The 15,980-nt window shown below is 34.9% G+C and overlaps 1 protein-coding gene across 4 annotated transcripts in view; it reads left to right on the plus strand.

The window, feature by feature from the left end:
* SBF2 (SET binding factor 2) overlaps positions 1-15,980 on the plus strand; it is a 500,673-nt gene that overhangs the window by 299,721 nt on the left and 184,972 nt on the right. For all 4 annotated transcript variants that reach the window (XM_069554404.1, XM_069554405.1, XM_069554406.1 and 1 more), the window contains exons 14-16: positions 884-1,088; positions 3,496-3,605; positions 5,640-5,789. In XM_069554404.1, coding sequence (XP_069410505.1) covers positions 884-1,088; positions 3,496-3,605; positions 5,640-5,789 — 465 coding nt within the window. The remainder of the gene's footprint in view (positions 1-883; positions 1,089-3,495; positions 3,606-5,639; positions 5,790-15,980) is intronic.

Genomic DNA, 15,980 nt, shown 5'->3' on the forward strand with positions numbered 1-15,980 from the left:
AATAGAGTGAGAGTGAGAGCAAGGGTAGAACAGAGAGACAGGTTAGGAGACTGTTCTGTAGCAACATGAAAGAGATGCTGACTTAAACCAAGGTATGCTGAAAAGTGGTCAGGTTATAGACATAGTTTAAAGACACAAGTTAAATATTTGCCTTAAACTTTGACTTAAACCAAGGTGTGTTGAAAAGTGGTCAGGTTATAGACATAGTTTAAAGATACAAGTTAAAGGTTTGCACAGGAATGGATAATGGGGTATTAGAGAACGGCATTAATGATTACTCTTAAGTTTTTCACTGAAGTGATTAGAAGATATAAATATGCCATGTACTGAAGTGAGGAAGACTGCAGATAGCAATTTTGAGGGAGGTGAATACTAAATGTTCGTTTTGAACATATATTCAAGATGTTATTTTAAATCCAAGTGGAAACAGTATTTGCAGATTGTTGAATATATAGATATGGAGTTCAGGAGGACACTTATTTGGAGACCAAAATTTGTGAATCATTGGTGTTCTTGTAGTTAAAAATACGAGACTGTAAGTTATCACCAAGGAAGTAAATGTAAATAGAAAAGAGGCCTGTGGTCTGAGCCCTGGGGTAGTCACATAGTTAAGAGATTAGGGAGATAAAAAATAGACAAAGATGTAGCAAGAAATTTACAAACCAGGTGAACAAAGTGTGTGTTGAAGAGGAAAAGAATGATCAGTCAGCTGTATCAGATGCTGCTGGTAGCTCATGTATTCCAGGACTCTGTATTTTATGGCATATATCTGAATGTGTATACAATCTCTCATCTGTCTGATTTCAGTTTCTGTCCCTCTGGCCAACGATCTGCCATTGTTATTTTAACTTTTGAATAATCTTACCTATGTTTAATGTTGCAGGAGAATCCAAACCCTCACATGGCATTTCAGAAAGTTCCACGCCCAACAGAAGGATCCCACTTGCGAGTTCATATTCTTCCTTTCCCCAAAATTAATGAAACTCGGGTACAGGAATTAATACAGGAAAATCTTGCTAAGAATCAGAATGCACCTCCTGCTTCAAGAGTGGAAAAGAAATGTGTTGTGCCTGCAGGTCCACCTGTTGGTATGTATTTATCCATTTGTTTGCTTTAAAGGTAAACTTTTAATCAAGATATAAGACACAGGGACTTCTCTGGTGATCCAGTGGCTAAGACTCCATGCTCCCAATGCAGGGGGCTCAGCTTTGATCCCTGGTCAGGGACATTATATAGTAATGTGAATATTACTTACTATTTACTTAATAATGCTAATTTGCTGTAATTTCCCTACATATTACCAGCTTATACTTAAGTGTTGTTCATACTTTCACATGGAGAAGAAAATAGAGAAGGCAGTGTGTTAGGGTAGTTACTTTTTGAAGGGTTTCATTTTGTAAGTTTAATATTCATAACTCAGTTGAATACTTTCTTTAAATACACACATGAAGTTGGTTTAAATTTTTATCTGCTTGAACTGTAGCCTTGTCTCAGTATTATTTTTGTATAATCTCTTCATTTTCAGTCAACATCAAATATTTTATATGCATATGGAATCTCTCATTGTAGTCAGTGAGAGAAATACATATGACTCAGTATTTGTCCCTGCATGGATTGCCTATAAAACCAAAATGAATGAATGAACAAACAGATGAAAGAATGATGAATGAATGAGTGAAGGATGAATGCAGGGACCTCTGTCCAACTTTCTGATTCATTTAAATTGATCAGAATCGGGATTTTCATTGCATTAAAATTTTTAAAGTATGAATGTTTCATCTTACATGATACTCATTTAATATGAGTGTAGAATTGCTATGTCACTTTAAGAACCATTCACATTTTGAGAAGTTAATTACTTTCCAGCTATTCCTCAGAGGTGCCAGAGTGATGATAAACTGCTAAAAATAGCATTTGAAAGCCAAAACCTTAAGAAGGAAGACCTGAAAAGTCGAATACCCATAAACCAGAGTTGTTATCAGCTGTTAGAAAGCTAGTATTAGAATGCTGCAGCTGAGGATTTGGCCAATCCCTGATATATCAAACTCTTAAGTGAAGAACTTTCTCCTGGGAATAAACTAAGTCATTGTCTCCAAAGGAAAGTAACAATTTCCAGATGGTAAACAGATTCATTATTTAAAAAGGTGGAATTTTTAATGGTTCATCCTAAAGAAACTTTAAAATGCTATGAAAGAAATTTTAGAATTAAAAATTTATAAAAATAGGTTAAAGATGTTGCTCTCTAAAGTATGTGGTCTTACTTGGAGACTAAGACATTTTCTACTCTAAATATAGATCAATTTCAGTTTCTGTCTGTGCCACAGACCTCCACATGTGGGAAGTTCCAGAGTACAAAATAAAGAATGCACATTTCAGACAGAGACAGTCATATGAAATAATCTATTTTACCATCATGGTCATTACTGTTACATAATTTTAAATGATTTCAAGAGAACTAGTAAAAACCAAGTAAGATTGATTTCCTGATTCTGATAAAGCACTATAGTTAGGTATGATACCACCATTTGGGGAAGTTGGGTGTGAAGTACATGGATCTTCTCTGTACTAATTTGTAACTCTGTGTAAGCTCATAATTATTTCAGAATTTTTAAGTTTAAAAAATTGTTTTAAGAATGTAAAATTTCATATTGATGAAATGAAAGGAAGGCCAAGAGTATGGTATTATGGTTTTTCTTGTTAGGTAACAGCAATCATAAAATATAAGGCTTAAGAATTATAGCTACTACCTGATTTGTACAAATGATATTATGTAGTTCTTTGTGAAATTATACTTTTTATTTCATGAATACTGATTTAATTTATATCTTCTAGTATTCTTTTAATAGGTTACATTTGTTTTAAGTAATTTTAGCTTATGTAGTATACTAGAATTATCCAATCTTGTAAAGTTGACAGGTACTAAGTTCACAGAACCGAAAAGAGACTCAAATTTATAAAGCAGTTCTTCGGCCATGATCACTTTTGTTTGTGTGCAGTGCTTCTTCAGGTCACCTATACTCAGATTTTTAGAACCTAGTTTTTTGTGGTATGTGGTCTTTCTTTGGTAATATGTTAGAAGTATCAGCTTCTTTTCCTGTTAGTAGTCAGTTCTCTTATATATGAGCGTTAGCTGTGTTGGTCATGATCTTGTACCTGACACATTTCTTGTCTGTTTGTTTACAACTAACGGTTAAAAAAAGTGATGTTTATCTTTGCTTAATAAAATTTTACTGTGCAACATGAATTAATTTGTGTAAGAGTTAAGTACAGTATTAGGATCTATCCTGTGAAATTATCCTCAATAAGCTATTGACTAGCCTGTCACTTCACAATGTAGAAATGTAATCAAAGTGATCTTCAGTGTCATGTAACAAGGGGGAAATAAAGGCTTAAGTGTTTGTCATGTGAACAGAGTCATATAAACTGTGAATAGTAATATTCCCTTGCTTTTATTATTGCCAAAGGAATTTAATTTGTGTTATATTCCTTTAATAGTTTCAATAATGGATAAAGTGACAACAGTTTTCAACAGTGCACAGAGATTGGAAGTTGTTAGAAACTGCATTTCATTCATATTTGAAAATAAAACGCTGGAGACTGAAAAGGTAATAAAATGCCATCATTCCCAAGTAAGCATTAATCATGTCCCTTTCAGATTTCTGTGTTTAGCTTGCCAACTGACCTCTCCTCTATTTCCATCCCTTTTCTTTATAAAGTATTCTTTCATTGTTTTTATCATTTTAAATGAATAGTGTCTAATATTTAAAATCTTAGCCAAGCCCGAAATATTGATAGTCATTCCCCCCCCGAAACTTTTAAACATTGTTCATTAAATTCTGTTTTGGCATATTATTTAGAAACTTCAGTCAGTTCAGTTCAGTCGCTCAGTCGTGTCCAGCTCTTCACGACCCCATGGACCGCAGCACTGCAGGCCACTGTGTCCATCACCAACTCCTGGAGTTTACTCAGACTCATCTCCATTGAGTCGGTGATGCCATTCAACCATCTCATTCTCTGTAATCTCCTTCTCCTCCTGCCTTGTCTTTCCCAGCATCAGGGTCTTTTCCAGTGAGTCACTTCTTTGCATCAGGTTGCCAGAGTATTGGAGTTTCAGCTTCAACATCAGTCCTTCTAATGAACACTCAGGACTGATTTCCTTTAGGATGGACTGGTTGGATCTCCTTGCAGTCCAAGACACTCTCAAGAGTCTTTCCAACACCACAGTTCAAAAGCATCAATTCTTTAGTGCTCAGCTTCTTTATAGTCCAACTCTCACATCCATACATGACTACTGGAAAAACCATAACCTTAACTAGACAGACCTTTGCTGGCAAAGTAATGTCTCTGCTTTTTAATATGCTGTCTAGGTTGGTCATAACTTTCCCTCCAAGGAGTAAGCGTCTTTTAATTTCATGGCTGTAATCACCATCTGCAGTGATTTTTAAACCCCCCCAAAATAAAATCAGCCACTGTTTCCACTGTTTCCCCATCTAATTGCCATGAAGTGATGCCATGATCTTCGTTTTCTGAATGTTGAGCTTTAAGCCAACTTTTTCACTCTCCTCTTTCACTTTCATCAAGAGACTTAAAAACATTTAAAATATAATTTTATTTATTACAAAAAATATAGTTAAAACAAGTAATGAATTATAAAAATTGTGCTCTTCATTTAAATATGCCTTTAATAGCACATTTTCTTGCCTTCTTTAATAAAACATATTAATGTCACCTTTTCTTAGTGACTTGTCATTGTTCTGAGCATTTATTAGATGAGGCTAGTAAAGCTTGTGAAACAAAGTTTTTATCCACTTAATTACCCTCCAGTCTGTATTTTGAGTTTTTTGGAATCCATTTTTTCTTATGATTGAAGTGTTAAACGGACTTTCTTTTGCTTCTCTTGCTTTCAACTTTCACACTGTTTCTTGTGCCCCTTGTAACAATATTAGGACCTCCTACTCTCAGTCTTTTTTCTTCCTTCTTATTTGCTCTTTTGTTCTCATTTTACATTTTCAAAGTTAAATAAGCCTATTGTTAATACTACTTTATGTAAAGTAAATCAGGCTCTAAAGGTGAACTGGAAGAGGCATTCTTGTGGGTGAGGAAGTGGAAGAGTTTTAGTATGTAAACCTAGAGATTTCTATTTGTTGCTCTGAGTTTTTTCCTTCTTAATTATACTTTTGAAATAGAAGGGATTGCAGAATTTTCCAGTCATAAATTAAAACTGAGTAGTGATTAAGTTGCTAATCACTATAAAAGAATAAAATCACCCATGCTTCTTGTCATTTTAGTTTTTTCTTCTATTTTTGCCACAGAGATGTGGCCAGCTATTAAAAGAACATGTCAAGTATCCATGGTTTTGACTCAGAATCTGAAGCAGCAGTTATTTTGGTGGCCACAGTTTTGATAAGTTTTTTTTTTTAATGAAGTTTAATGTTTTTTAAATGTATCACATAAACTAGTCCTGTTTATTTTCATGCTGCCTTAAATTTAAAACATCACTATAAATCCATGTTGTCCTTCTTTTCTAATTCTAATAGCTCTGTTAAATGGTTTACAGAATATGCATGAGTTAGCGTGATTTAAAGTTATCTTTTTTTCCAGTGAAACCTCTTGTTCATGTCTGCCTCTTATGTCCTCAGACCCTTCCTGCTGCATTGAGAGCCCTTAAAGGAAAGGCAGCAAGACAGTGTCTCACTGATGAGCTGGGTTTACATGTTCAGCAGAACCGGGCAATATTAGATCATCAGCAGTTTGACTACATAATAAGGATGATGAACTGTACTCTACAGGTAACTTTTAGTTCTTTCAGACTTCTCTTCTTATTTGAGAATAATACTTTTTTCCCTAGGCAGTTCAATAATTACTAGTATATCAGGTTCTTAAGCCTTCCATATCTGATAATATGAAGAACTGATATTCATAGCATTTCTGTTAGAAACACTACATGTGTATGCGCAACATAAATATTAGGAGTTTTTTTTATTCTTCCTTTTTTTTTTCTTGAAAAATACTAGGTTATTTTACTAGTTCTATAAGTAAGCTTTCTGAAGTGAAAAGTCATCTTTGAAACATTCAGTTGTATATTACTTAATGTCTGTATTTTTGTCATCCCTTTTCAGCCAGTTTTCAGTTGTACTGTTAAAATAGAGGGCAATGAATGGTGGGTAATCCAAATGATAAATGAATTATTCAGTTCATAATCTATTTTTTAACCTATGCATATGGGTGTTAATTGTATCATTTTTTTTCCTGGATTATAGTTGCTTTACAGTGTTGTACTACAAAGTGAATCAGCTATCTGTTTATATATATATATCCCCTCCCTCTTGACCCTCCTTCCTACCTCCTCCATCTCACCCCTCTAAATCATCCCAGAACACCAAGCTCAGCTCCCTACATTATACAACAGGAACAGCAGGTTTCCATTAGCTATCTGTTTTACACATGGCGGTGCACATACCTCAGTCCCCATCTCCCAATTCATCCATGCCCCAGCCCCCCACTCCATGCCCACGCTTCCATTCTCCACATCTTCGTCTCTGCAGATAGGTTCATCTGTACCATTTTTCTAGATTCCACATATATGTATTAATATACAATATTTGTTGCTTATTCTGACTTAACTTCCCTCTGACTCTGGGTCCATCCTGTCTGTACAAATGGCCCAATTTTGTTCCTTTTATAGCTGAGTGATATTCCATTGTTTGTATGTACCACATCTTATTTATCTATTCATCTGTTGATGGATATTTAGGTTGCTTCCATATCCTCCCTATTGTAAATAGTGCTGCAGCAAATGTTGGGATTGCTAGATTATATGGTGCTGTGTGCTATGCTTAGTCGCTCAGTTGTGTCTGACTTTGTGACCCCATGGACTGTAGCCTGCCTGGCTCCTCTGTCCATAGGGATTCTCCAGGCAAGAGTGAGTTGCCATGCCCTCCTCCAGGGGGTCTTCAACCCAGGGAGCAAACCCAGGTCTCCCACACTGTAGGCAGATTCTTCACCGTCTGAGCCACCAGGGAAGCCCATGAATACTAGAGTGGGTAGCCTGTCCCTTCTCCAGGGTAGCTTCCTGACCCAGGAATCGACCTGGGGTCTCCTTCATTGCAGGCAGATTATATGGTAGTTCAATTTTTAGTTTTTTAAGGAACCCCCATACTGTTCTCTATAGTGGCTGTATCAATTTACATTCCTACCAATAGTGCACGAGGGTTCTCTTTTCTTTATATCCTCTCCACCATTTATTATTTGTGGATTTTTTTATGATGGCCATTCTGTGAGGTAGTAGTTTTGATCTACATTTCTCTAATAGTGATGCTGAGCATCTTTTCATGTACCTCTTGGCCATCTGTATGTCTTCTTTGGAGAAATGTCTACTAAGGTCTTCCTTATATTTTATACACATTAATGTCTTAAGGTACTACTGTTACATTTTTTGCAGGGTGTATTTATCTTTTCAAACGCATTTCAGATAATATCTTTCTCAGAAATTCTAACTTAAAAGCTGGAATGAAAAATGTAATCTTTTTTTTCTTCCTTTTTATTTTGTTTATTTTTTATTTTTTATTTTACTTTATAATACTGTATTGGTTTTGCCATACATCAACATGAATCCGCCACAGGTGTACACGTGTTACACTTGAAAAATGTAATCTTGTAACAAGCACTGTGTGGTTTGTTAAAGCAAATTAACAAGATAGGAGATAATTCATCTCTACTGGAAACAAATTCTTATTTTAGAGCATAAGAGACTAGCTATAATAGTTTATAATATCAAAAGTTGAAAGCATCCTAAATGTTTACCATTTGAACATAAATTAATGTAAGTATGGTAGAACACTTCTTTGGAATACTGTTCCACTACTAAAATAAAAGAGGTAGCTCTATAATATGTACCTATAGGAAAAAACTTGTTACATATTGCCAGGTGGGCACACAGAAAGATATATAAGGTAGTGCTTAGTCATCACTGATTCTTTGTGACTCCATGGACTGTAGCCTGCCAGGCTCCTCTGTCCATGGGGATTCCTTAGGCAAGAATACTGGAGTGGGTTGCCATGCCCTCCTCCAGGAGATCTTCCCAACCCAGGGATTGAACCCAGGTCTCTTGCATTGCAGGCAGATTCTTTACCATCTGAGCCACCAGGGGTACATAAGGTAGATATAATTCTATTTTGACCTAAAATTACATGTATGTAGGTATGTATAGGCAAGAGTACTGGACTGGGGTGCCATTGCCTTCTCCAGTGAAAATCTAGAAGGATATTTACACTAAATCCTTAATAATGGTCATCTCTGACATATATAGATTAGGAGAGTTTTGACTTCCATTTAAACTTTTCTCTGCTTGAAACACACACATACACATAAGCATAATTAAATTATCTAAAACATATAACAAGGATTTTTTATAACAGAAAAGGATTCTCATTTTTGTAGGAAGGAAATTATTGAAACTTTATGAGAAGAATAAGACATAATTCATTTGCCATAAAAATCACAAGTCTTTTGCTACTTCTGTTCCTTTGTTTCAGTTACTTTTGTACTGTCATTACAGAGAACAAAAGACTTTGATTAAGAGATCAAGGTTACCAGAAGTCCTAAAGTTAGATAATATCCTGGTTCCTTATACCTGTTGATAAAACTATTTTAGGAGGCTTTTTTCCATTTGTATTTTATGTGCTGTAATTAACTGGGTTCATGGGGTTGCAAAGAGTCAGACAAGCCTGAACGACTAAACTGAATTAACTGAAGAACTAAATTAGAAGGCTTTATCTAAACTTAATTTTAGCATAAACCAATTAGTAATTGATTACAGAATAACCAGGTACCCTTGGGCTAGAAAAATACTCCTTTTCATTTGAATAATCATATTCTGTTGGGGGGAAGCTTGGGTTTGTTGTTGTTGCTGCTTCCAAATGCACCTGCACTAATGAGCTCTTAATGTTTTGTAATTCAGTATTTCATAAAATTAGATCTTGTCTTTGTTCTATTATAGAGAGGCTCTTTTCAGTTATAAATGAGTTCATATGTGATACTTTTAATCAATTACCTATTTACCAACTTGGGATTTATTAATATTTATATTCTTATTACAGTACTTGTGGGGATTTAACATAACATTCTGAACATTTTTTTACAAAAGCATAGTTTCAAGGCAGAGTGGCCAAACATCTGTGTTGGTGTTTTAAAATAGAAACATTAAATGAACTAAGTTTTAGGTAGTGATTCAAAAACTTTAGTAATTTTTGTTTGTCATGAAGTTATCCTGTAATTTCTGTCCTCAAGGGAAAATTAAATGGAACATGAGTACTGCCAAGGGGTTATTTTGTTTATCATGTTCTTTCAGTGCCAAGATGATTTTTTAAAGGACTGGTTTATGGAGATTATAGATTATTCCTATGTATTTTCTTATCTCAAATAACTGATCTTATTTTAGTTTTTTTTATAACTGAGATTACTATATATCTCTTCAAAAATATCATGGATTTAACTCTTTTCATTTTAGCAGATATATAATTTTTATGTGTAAAATCTTAGCTAAGATCTTTTAATGGTAGATTATAACTTTAAAACCCAGTTGTGTACTCCATTTCCAGCCTTATAATAAACTGCAGAGTATGAGGGACCCTCTCACTAATGTAGAAATAGATCTTAGAAAATTGCAAAAACCCATGATTTTTATATATCATTTTTCCTAAGAAGAAAAGGAAATCTCTAAAAGACCTCTCCTCTATTCTCAAGAAAAAGATAAGTAGGGAAAACCAAATTCTGAGCACTTAGCAATTGGGGAAACCAGATACATGAACTCATTTAATTCTTCTGTAAGAGAGCTGGTTGAACCTGAGAGCTTTGTTTACCTAAGGGTAGGACATTGGAAGAAGAATGAAATAATCCCTCTTCAGTGGCATACCCCTCACCCTTGCCTCCAGAAGAAGCAATATAAATCTTTTGTAGAATTTACTAAATTCAGCCCCAATTTAGGCAGTCAGTGTTCCCACTGATAAACTTAAGTCACAATTTTAAAATGACCAAATACCAAAGAAATGAGCCAGTGTGAAGTAGTGTTAACAGAAACATACAAAAACAGACTGAAGACCTCAGAGGCTTTATGTATTAGAATTATCCAATTTGAATATATAATAATTAAAATATTTAAATAAAGGATTGAATACAAAGTAAGCAGATAATAAGAAACTAACAAAAGGGCTAGATAAGTTTAGATTATATAATCAGTAAAGTAAAACATCAAAGAATATGGAAAACCCAGTATCATTAATATGTCAGTTCTCCACAAATCAGCCTGTAGCCTGAATGCAATTCCAATAAGAATCGCAGCAAACTTTTTCTTAGAAATTAACTGGATGATTCCAAAATTTATGCAGAAATGCTGAAGACTTAGAGTGGCCAAATTAATCTTGAATAAGAACAAGTTGGAGGACTTAACCCTACCTGGTTTCAAGACTTACTATCAACCCACAGTGATCAACATAATGTAATACTGACATGTCAAATAGATCAGCAGAAAAGGGCACCCAGAAATTAGACTTGAATTTATGGGAAATTTGTTAAAGGCACCAAAGTAATACAGTCAGGGAGGAAAGTTTTTTCCACAAATAGTGCTGGAAAACTGAATATCTGTATGGAAGAAAGTGAACCTCAACCTCTACCTCATATCAGACACAAGGATTAATTGAGGTAAAGCATAGACATAAACATAAAATAGAAAACCACAAAGCTTTTAGGGGAAAGCATAGAATAGTTTCACGACTGGGGAATGAGCAACAGTTTCCTTTTTTAAAAAATTATTAATTGAATCTTTTGCCACTTATAATTTCTATAACTGGCAAAAGTTTCTTAGGTCATAAAAAGTGATGATCAAAAAAAGAAAAAAAAACATAATTATGCTTCATAGAAATTAAAACATGTTTATCAAAAAATAGGATTAAGAAAATGAATATTGAAGACTAGGAAAAATTATTCAAAAATATATATGTGACAAAGAACTGATGTCATGGTTATATAAAGAACTCCTACAACTTAAGAAGAAGAAGCCAAGCCATTTTTTGAAAATGGACAGCTTAAACAGGCACTTCACAAAGATATGGAAATGGTCAATAAAAACATGAACTAGTCAGTGTCAGTCATCCAAGAAATGCAAATTGAAAGCATTATGAAATAATCCTATATAACCACCAGTATGGCTAAAATTAGAAAGATTGGCAATACCAAATGTTGGCAGAGGGTTTTTTTTTGTTTTTTTTTTTGTTTTTTTAATTTTTAATTGTAGGCTAATTACTTTACAATATTGTGGTGGTTTGTCATACATTGACATGAATCTGCCACGGGTATACATGTATTCCCCATCCTGAACCCCCTCCCATGTCCCTCCTTATCCCATCCCTCAGGGTCATCCCAGTGCACCAGCCCTGAGCACCCTGTCTCATGCATCGAGCCTGGACTGGCAATCTGTTTCACATATAATAATATACATGTTTCAATGCCATTCTCCCAAATCATCCCACCCTCACCTTCTCCCACAGAGTCCAAAAGTCTTTTATTTATATCTGTGTCTGTTTCGCTGTCTTTCATATAGGGTCATTGTTACCATCTTTCTAAATTCCATATCTATGTGTTAATATACTGTAATAGTGTTTTGCTTTCTGACTTACTTCATTCTGTATAATAGGCTCCAGTTTCATCCACCTCATTAGAACCGATTCAAATGCATTCTTTTTAATAGCTGAGTAATATTCCATCGTGTATATGTACCACAGCTTTCTTATCCATTCATCTGCCGATGGACATCTAGGTTGCTTCCATGTCCTGGCTATTGTAAACAGTGCTGTAATGAATATTGGAGTACACATGTCTCTTTCAATTCTGGTTTCCTTGGTGTGTATGCCCAGCAGTGGGATAGCTGGGTCATTTGGCAGTTCTATTTCCAGTTTTTTAAGGAATCTCCACACTGTTCTCCATAGCGGCTATACTAGTCTGCGTTCCTACCAGCAGTGTAAGAGGGTTCCTTTTTCTCCACACCCTCTCCAGAATTTATTGTTTCTAGACTCTTTGATAGCAGCCATTCTGACTGGCATGAGATGGTACCTCATTGTGGTTTTGATTTGCATTTCTCTGATAATGAGTGATGTTGAGCATCTTTTCATGTGTTTGTCAGCCATCTCTATGTCTTCTTTGGAGAAATATCTGTTTAATTCTTTAGCCCATTTTTTGATTAGGTTGCTTTTTTTCTGGAATTGAGCTGCAGAAGTTGCTTATATATTTTTGAGATTCTTTGTCAGTTGCTTCATTTACTATTATTTTCTCCCATTCTGAAAGCTGTCTTTTCACCTTGCTTATAGTTTCCTTCATTGTGCAAAAGCTTTTAAGTTTAATTAGTCCCACTTGTTTATTTTTGCTTTTATTTCCATTACTCTGGGAGGTGGGCCATAGAGAATCCTGCTGTGATTTACGTCAGAGAGTGTTTTGCCTATATTTTCCTCTAGGAGTTTTATAGTTTCTGGTCTTACATTTAGATCTTTATTTCATTTTGAGTTCATTTTTGTGTATGGTGTTAGAAAGTGTTCTAGTTTCATTCTTTTACAAGTGGCTAACCAGTTTTCCCAGCACCACTTGTTAAAGAGATTGTCTTTTCTCCATTGTATATTCTTGCCTCCTTTGTCAAAGATAAGGTGCCCATAGGTGCATGGATTTATTCCTGGGCTTTCTATTTTGTTCCATTGATCTATCTTTCTGTCTTTATGCCAGTACCATACTGTCTTGATGACTGTAGCTTTGTAGTATAGCCTGAAGTGTCAGGCAGGTTGATTCCTCCAGTTCCATTCTTCTTTCTCAAGATTGCTTTGGCTGTTCGAGGTTTTTTGTATTTCCATACAAATTGTGAAATTATTTGTTCTAGTTCTCTGAAAAATACCATTGGTAGCTTGATAAGGATTGTATTGAATCTATAGATTGCTTTGGGTAGTATACTCATTTTCACGCTATTGATTCTTCCAATCCATAAACATGGTATATTCCTCCATCTATTTGTGTCATCTTTGATTTCTTTCATCAGTGTTTTATAGTTTTCTATATATAGGTCTTTTCTTTCTTTGGGTAGATATATTCCTAAGTATTTTATTCTTTTGGTTGCGATGGTGAATGGAATTGTTTCCTTAATTTCTCTTTCTGTTTTCTCATTGTTAGTGTACAGGAGTGCAAGGGATTTCTGTGTGTTAATTTTATATCCTGCAACTTTACTATATTCATCGATAAGCTCTAATAATTTCCTGGTGGAGTCTCTAGGGTTTTCTATGTAGAGGATCATGTCATCTGCAAATAGTGAGAGTTTTACTTCTTCTTTTCCAATCTGGAGTCCTTTCTTTCTTTTTCTTCTGTGACTGATGTGGCTAAAACTTCCAAAACTATGTTGAATAATAGTAGTGAGAGTGGGCATCCTTGTCTTCTTCCTGACTTTAGGGGAAATGCTTTAAATTTTTCACCATTGAGGATGTTTGCTGTGGGTTTATCATATATGGCTTTTATTATGTTTAGGTATGTTCCTTCTATGCCTGCTTTCTGGAGGGTTTTTATCATAAATGGTTGTTGAATTTTGTCAAAGGCTTTCTCTGCATCTATTGAGATAATCATATGGCTTTTATCTTTCAATTTGTTAATGTGGTATATCACATTGATTGATTTGTGAATATTGAAGAATTTTGCATCCCTGGGATAAAGCCCACTTGATCATGATGTATGATCTTTTTAATATGTTGTTGGATTCTGTTTGCTAGAATTTTGTTAAGGATTTTTGCATCTGTGTTCATCAGTGATATTGTTCTGTAGTTTTCTTTTTTTGTGACATCTTTGTCTGGTTTTGGTATTAGGGTAATGGTGGCCTCATAGAATGAGTTTGGAAGTTTACCATCCTCTGCAGTTTTTTGGAAGAGTTGGAATAGGATAGGTGTTAGCTCTTCTCTAAATTTTTGGTAGAATTCAGCTGTGAAGCCATCTTGTTGTGGACTTTTGTTTGTTGGAAGATTTCTGATTACAGTTTCAATTCTGTGCTTCTGATGGGTCTGTTAAGACTTTCTATTTCTTCCTGGTTCAGTTTTGGAAAGTTGTACTTTTCTAAGAATTTGTCCATTTCTTCCAAGTTGTCCGTTTTATTGGCATATAGTTGCTGATAGTAGTCTCTTATGATCCTTTGTATTTCTGTGTTGTCTGTTGTGATTTCTCCATTTTCATTTCTAATTTTGCTGATTTGATTCTTCTCCTTTTGTTTCTTGATGAGTCTAACTAATGGTTTGTCTATTTTATTTATCTTCTCAAAGAACTAGCTTTTAGCTTTGTTGATTTTGGCTGTGGTCTCCTTTGTTTCTTTTGCGTTTATTTCTGCCCTGATTTTTATGATTTCTTTCCTTCTACTAACCCTGGAGTGCTTCGTTTTTTCTTTTTCTAGTTGCTTTAGGTGTAGAGTTAGGTTTTTTATTTGATTTCTCTCCTGTTTCTTGAGGTAGGCTTGTATTGCTATGAACCTTCCCCTTAGCACTGCTTTTACTAAATCCCATAGGTTTTGTGTTGTTGTGTATTCATTTTCATTCGTTTCTATGCATATTTTGATTTCTTTTTTGATTTCTTCTGTGATTTTTGGTTATTCAGAAGTGTGTTGTTTAGCCTCCATATGTTTGTATTTTTAATAGCTTTTTCCCTGTAGTTGGCATCTAATCTTACCGCGTTGTGATCAGAAAAGATGCTTGAGATGATTTCAATTTTTTTGAACTTGCCAAGGCTAGATTTATGGCCCAGGGTGTGATCTATCCTGGAGAAGGTTCCGTGTGCACTTGAGAAAAAGGTGAAATTCATTGTTTTAGAGTGAAATGTCCTATAGATGTCAATTAGGTCTAACTGGTCCATTGTATCATTTAAAGTTTGTATTTCCTTGCTAATTTTCTGTTTATTTGATCTATCCATAGGTGTGAGTGGGGTATTAAAGTTTCCAGCTATTATTGTGTTAGTTAATTTCCCCTTTCATACTTGTTAGCATTTGCCTTACATATTGTGGTGCTCCTATGTTGTGTGCATATATATTTAAAATTGTTATATCTTCTTCTTGGATTGATCCTTTGATCATTATGTAGTGTCCTTTGTCTCTTTTCACGGCCTTTATTTCAAAGTCTATTTTATCTGATATGAGTATTGCTACTCCTGCTTTCTTTTGGTCTCTATTTGCATGATATATCTTTTTCCAGCCCTTCACTTTCAGTACATATGTGTCCCTAGGTTTGAGGTGGGTCTCTTGTAGACAGCATATATAGGGGTCTTTTTGTATCCATTCAGCCAGTCTTTGTCTTTTGGTTGGGGCATTCAATGCATTTACACTTAAGGTAATTATTGATAAGTATGATCCCGTTGCCATTTACTTTGTTGTTTTGGGTTCAAGTTTGTAAACTTTTTCTATGCTTCCTGTCTAGAGAAGATCCTTTAGCATTTGTTGAAGAGCTGGTTTGGTGGTGCTGAATTATCTGAGCTTTTGCTTGTCTATAAAGCTTTTGGTTTCTCCCTCATATTTGAATAAGATCCTCGCTGGGTACAATAATCTGGGTTGTAGGTTTTTCTCTTTCATCACTGTAAGTATGTCCTGCCATTCCCTTCTGGCTTGAAGAAATCCTATTGAAAGATCAGCTGTTATCCTTATGGGGATCCCCTTACGGGTTATTTGTTGTTTTTCCCTTGCTGCTTTTAATATTTATTCTTTGTGTTTGATCTTCGTTAATTTGATTAATATGTGTCTTGGGGTGTTTTGCCTTGGGTTTATCCTATTTGGGACTCTCTGGGTTTCTTGGAGCTGGGTGGCTATTTCCTTCCCCATTTTAGGGAAGTTTTCAACTATTATCTCCTCAAGTATTTTCACACAGCCTTTCTTTTTGTCGTCATCTTCTGGGACTCCTATGATTCAAATGTTGGGGTGTTTAACATTGTCC

The sequence above is a fragment of the Ovis canadensis genome, chromosome 15 (assembly GCF_042477335.2).
Source record: "Ovis canadensis isolate MfBH-ARS-UI-01 breed Bighorn chromosome 15, ARS-UI_OviCan_v2, whole genome shotgun sequence".
NCBI classification, from domain to species: domain Eukaryota; kingdom Metazoa; phylum Chordata; class Mammalia; order Artiodactyla; family Bovidae; genus Ovis; species Ovis canadensis.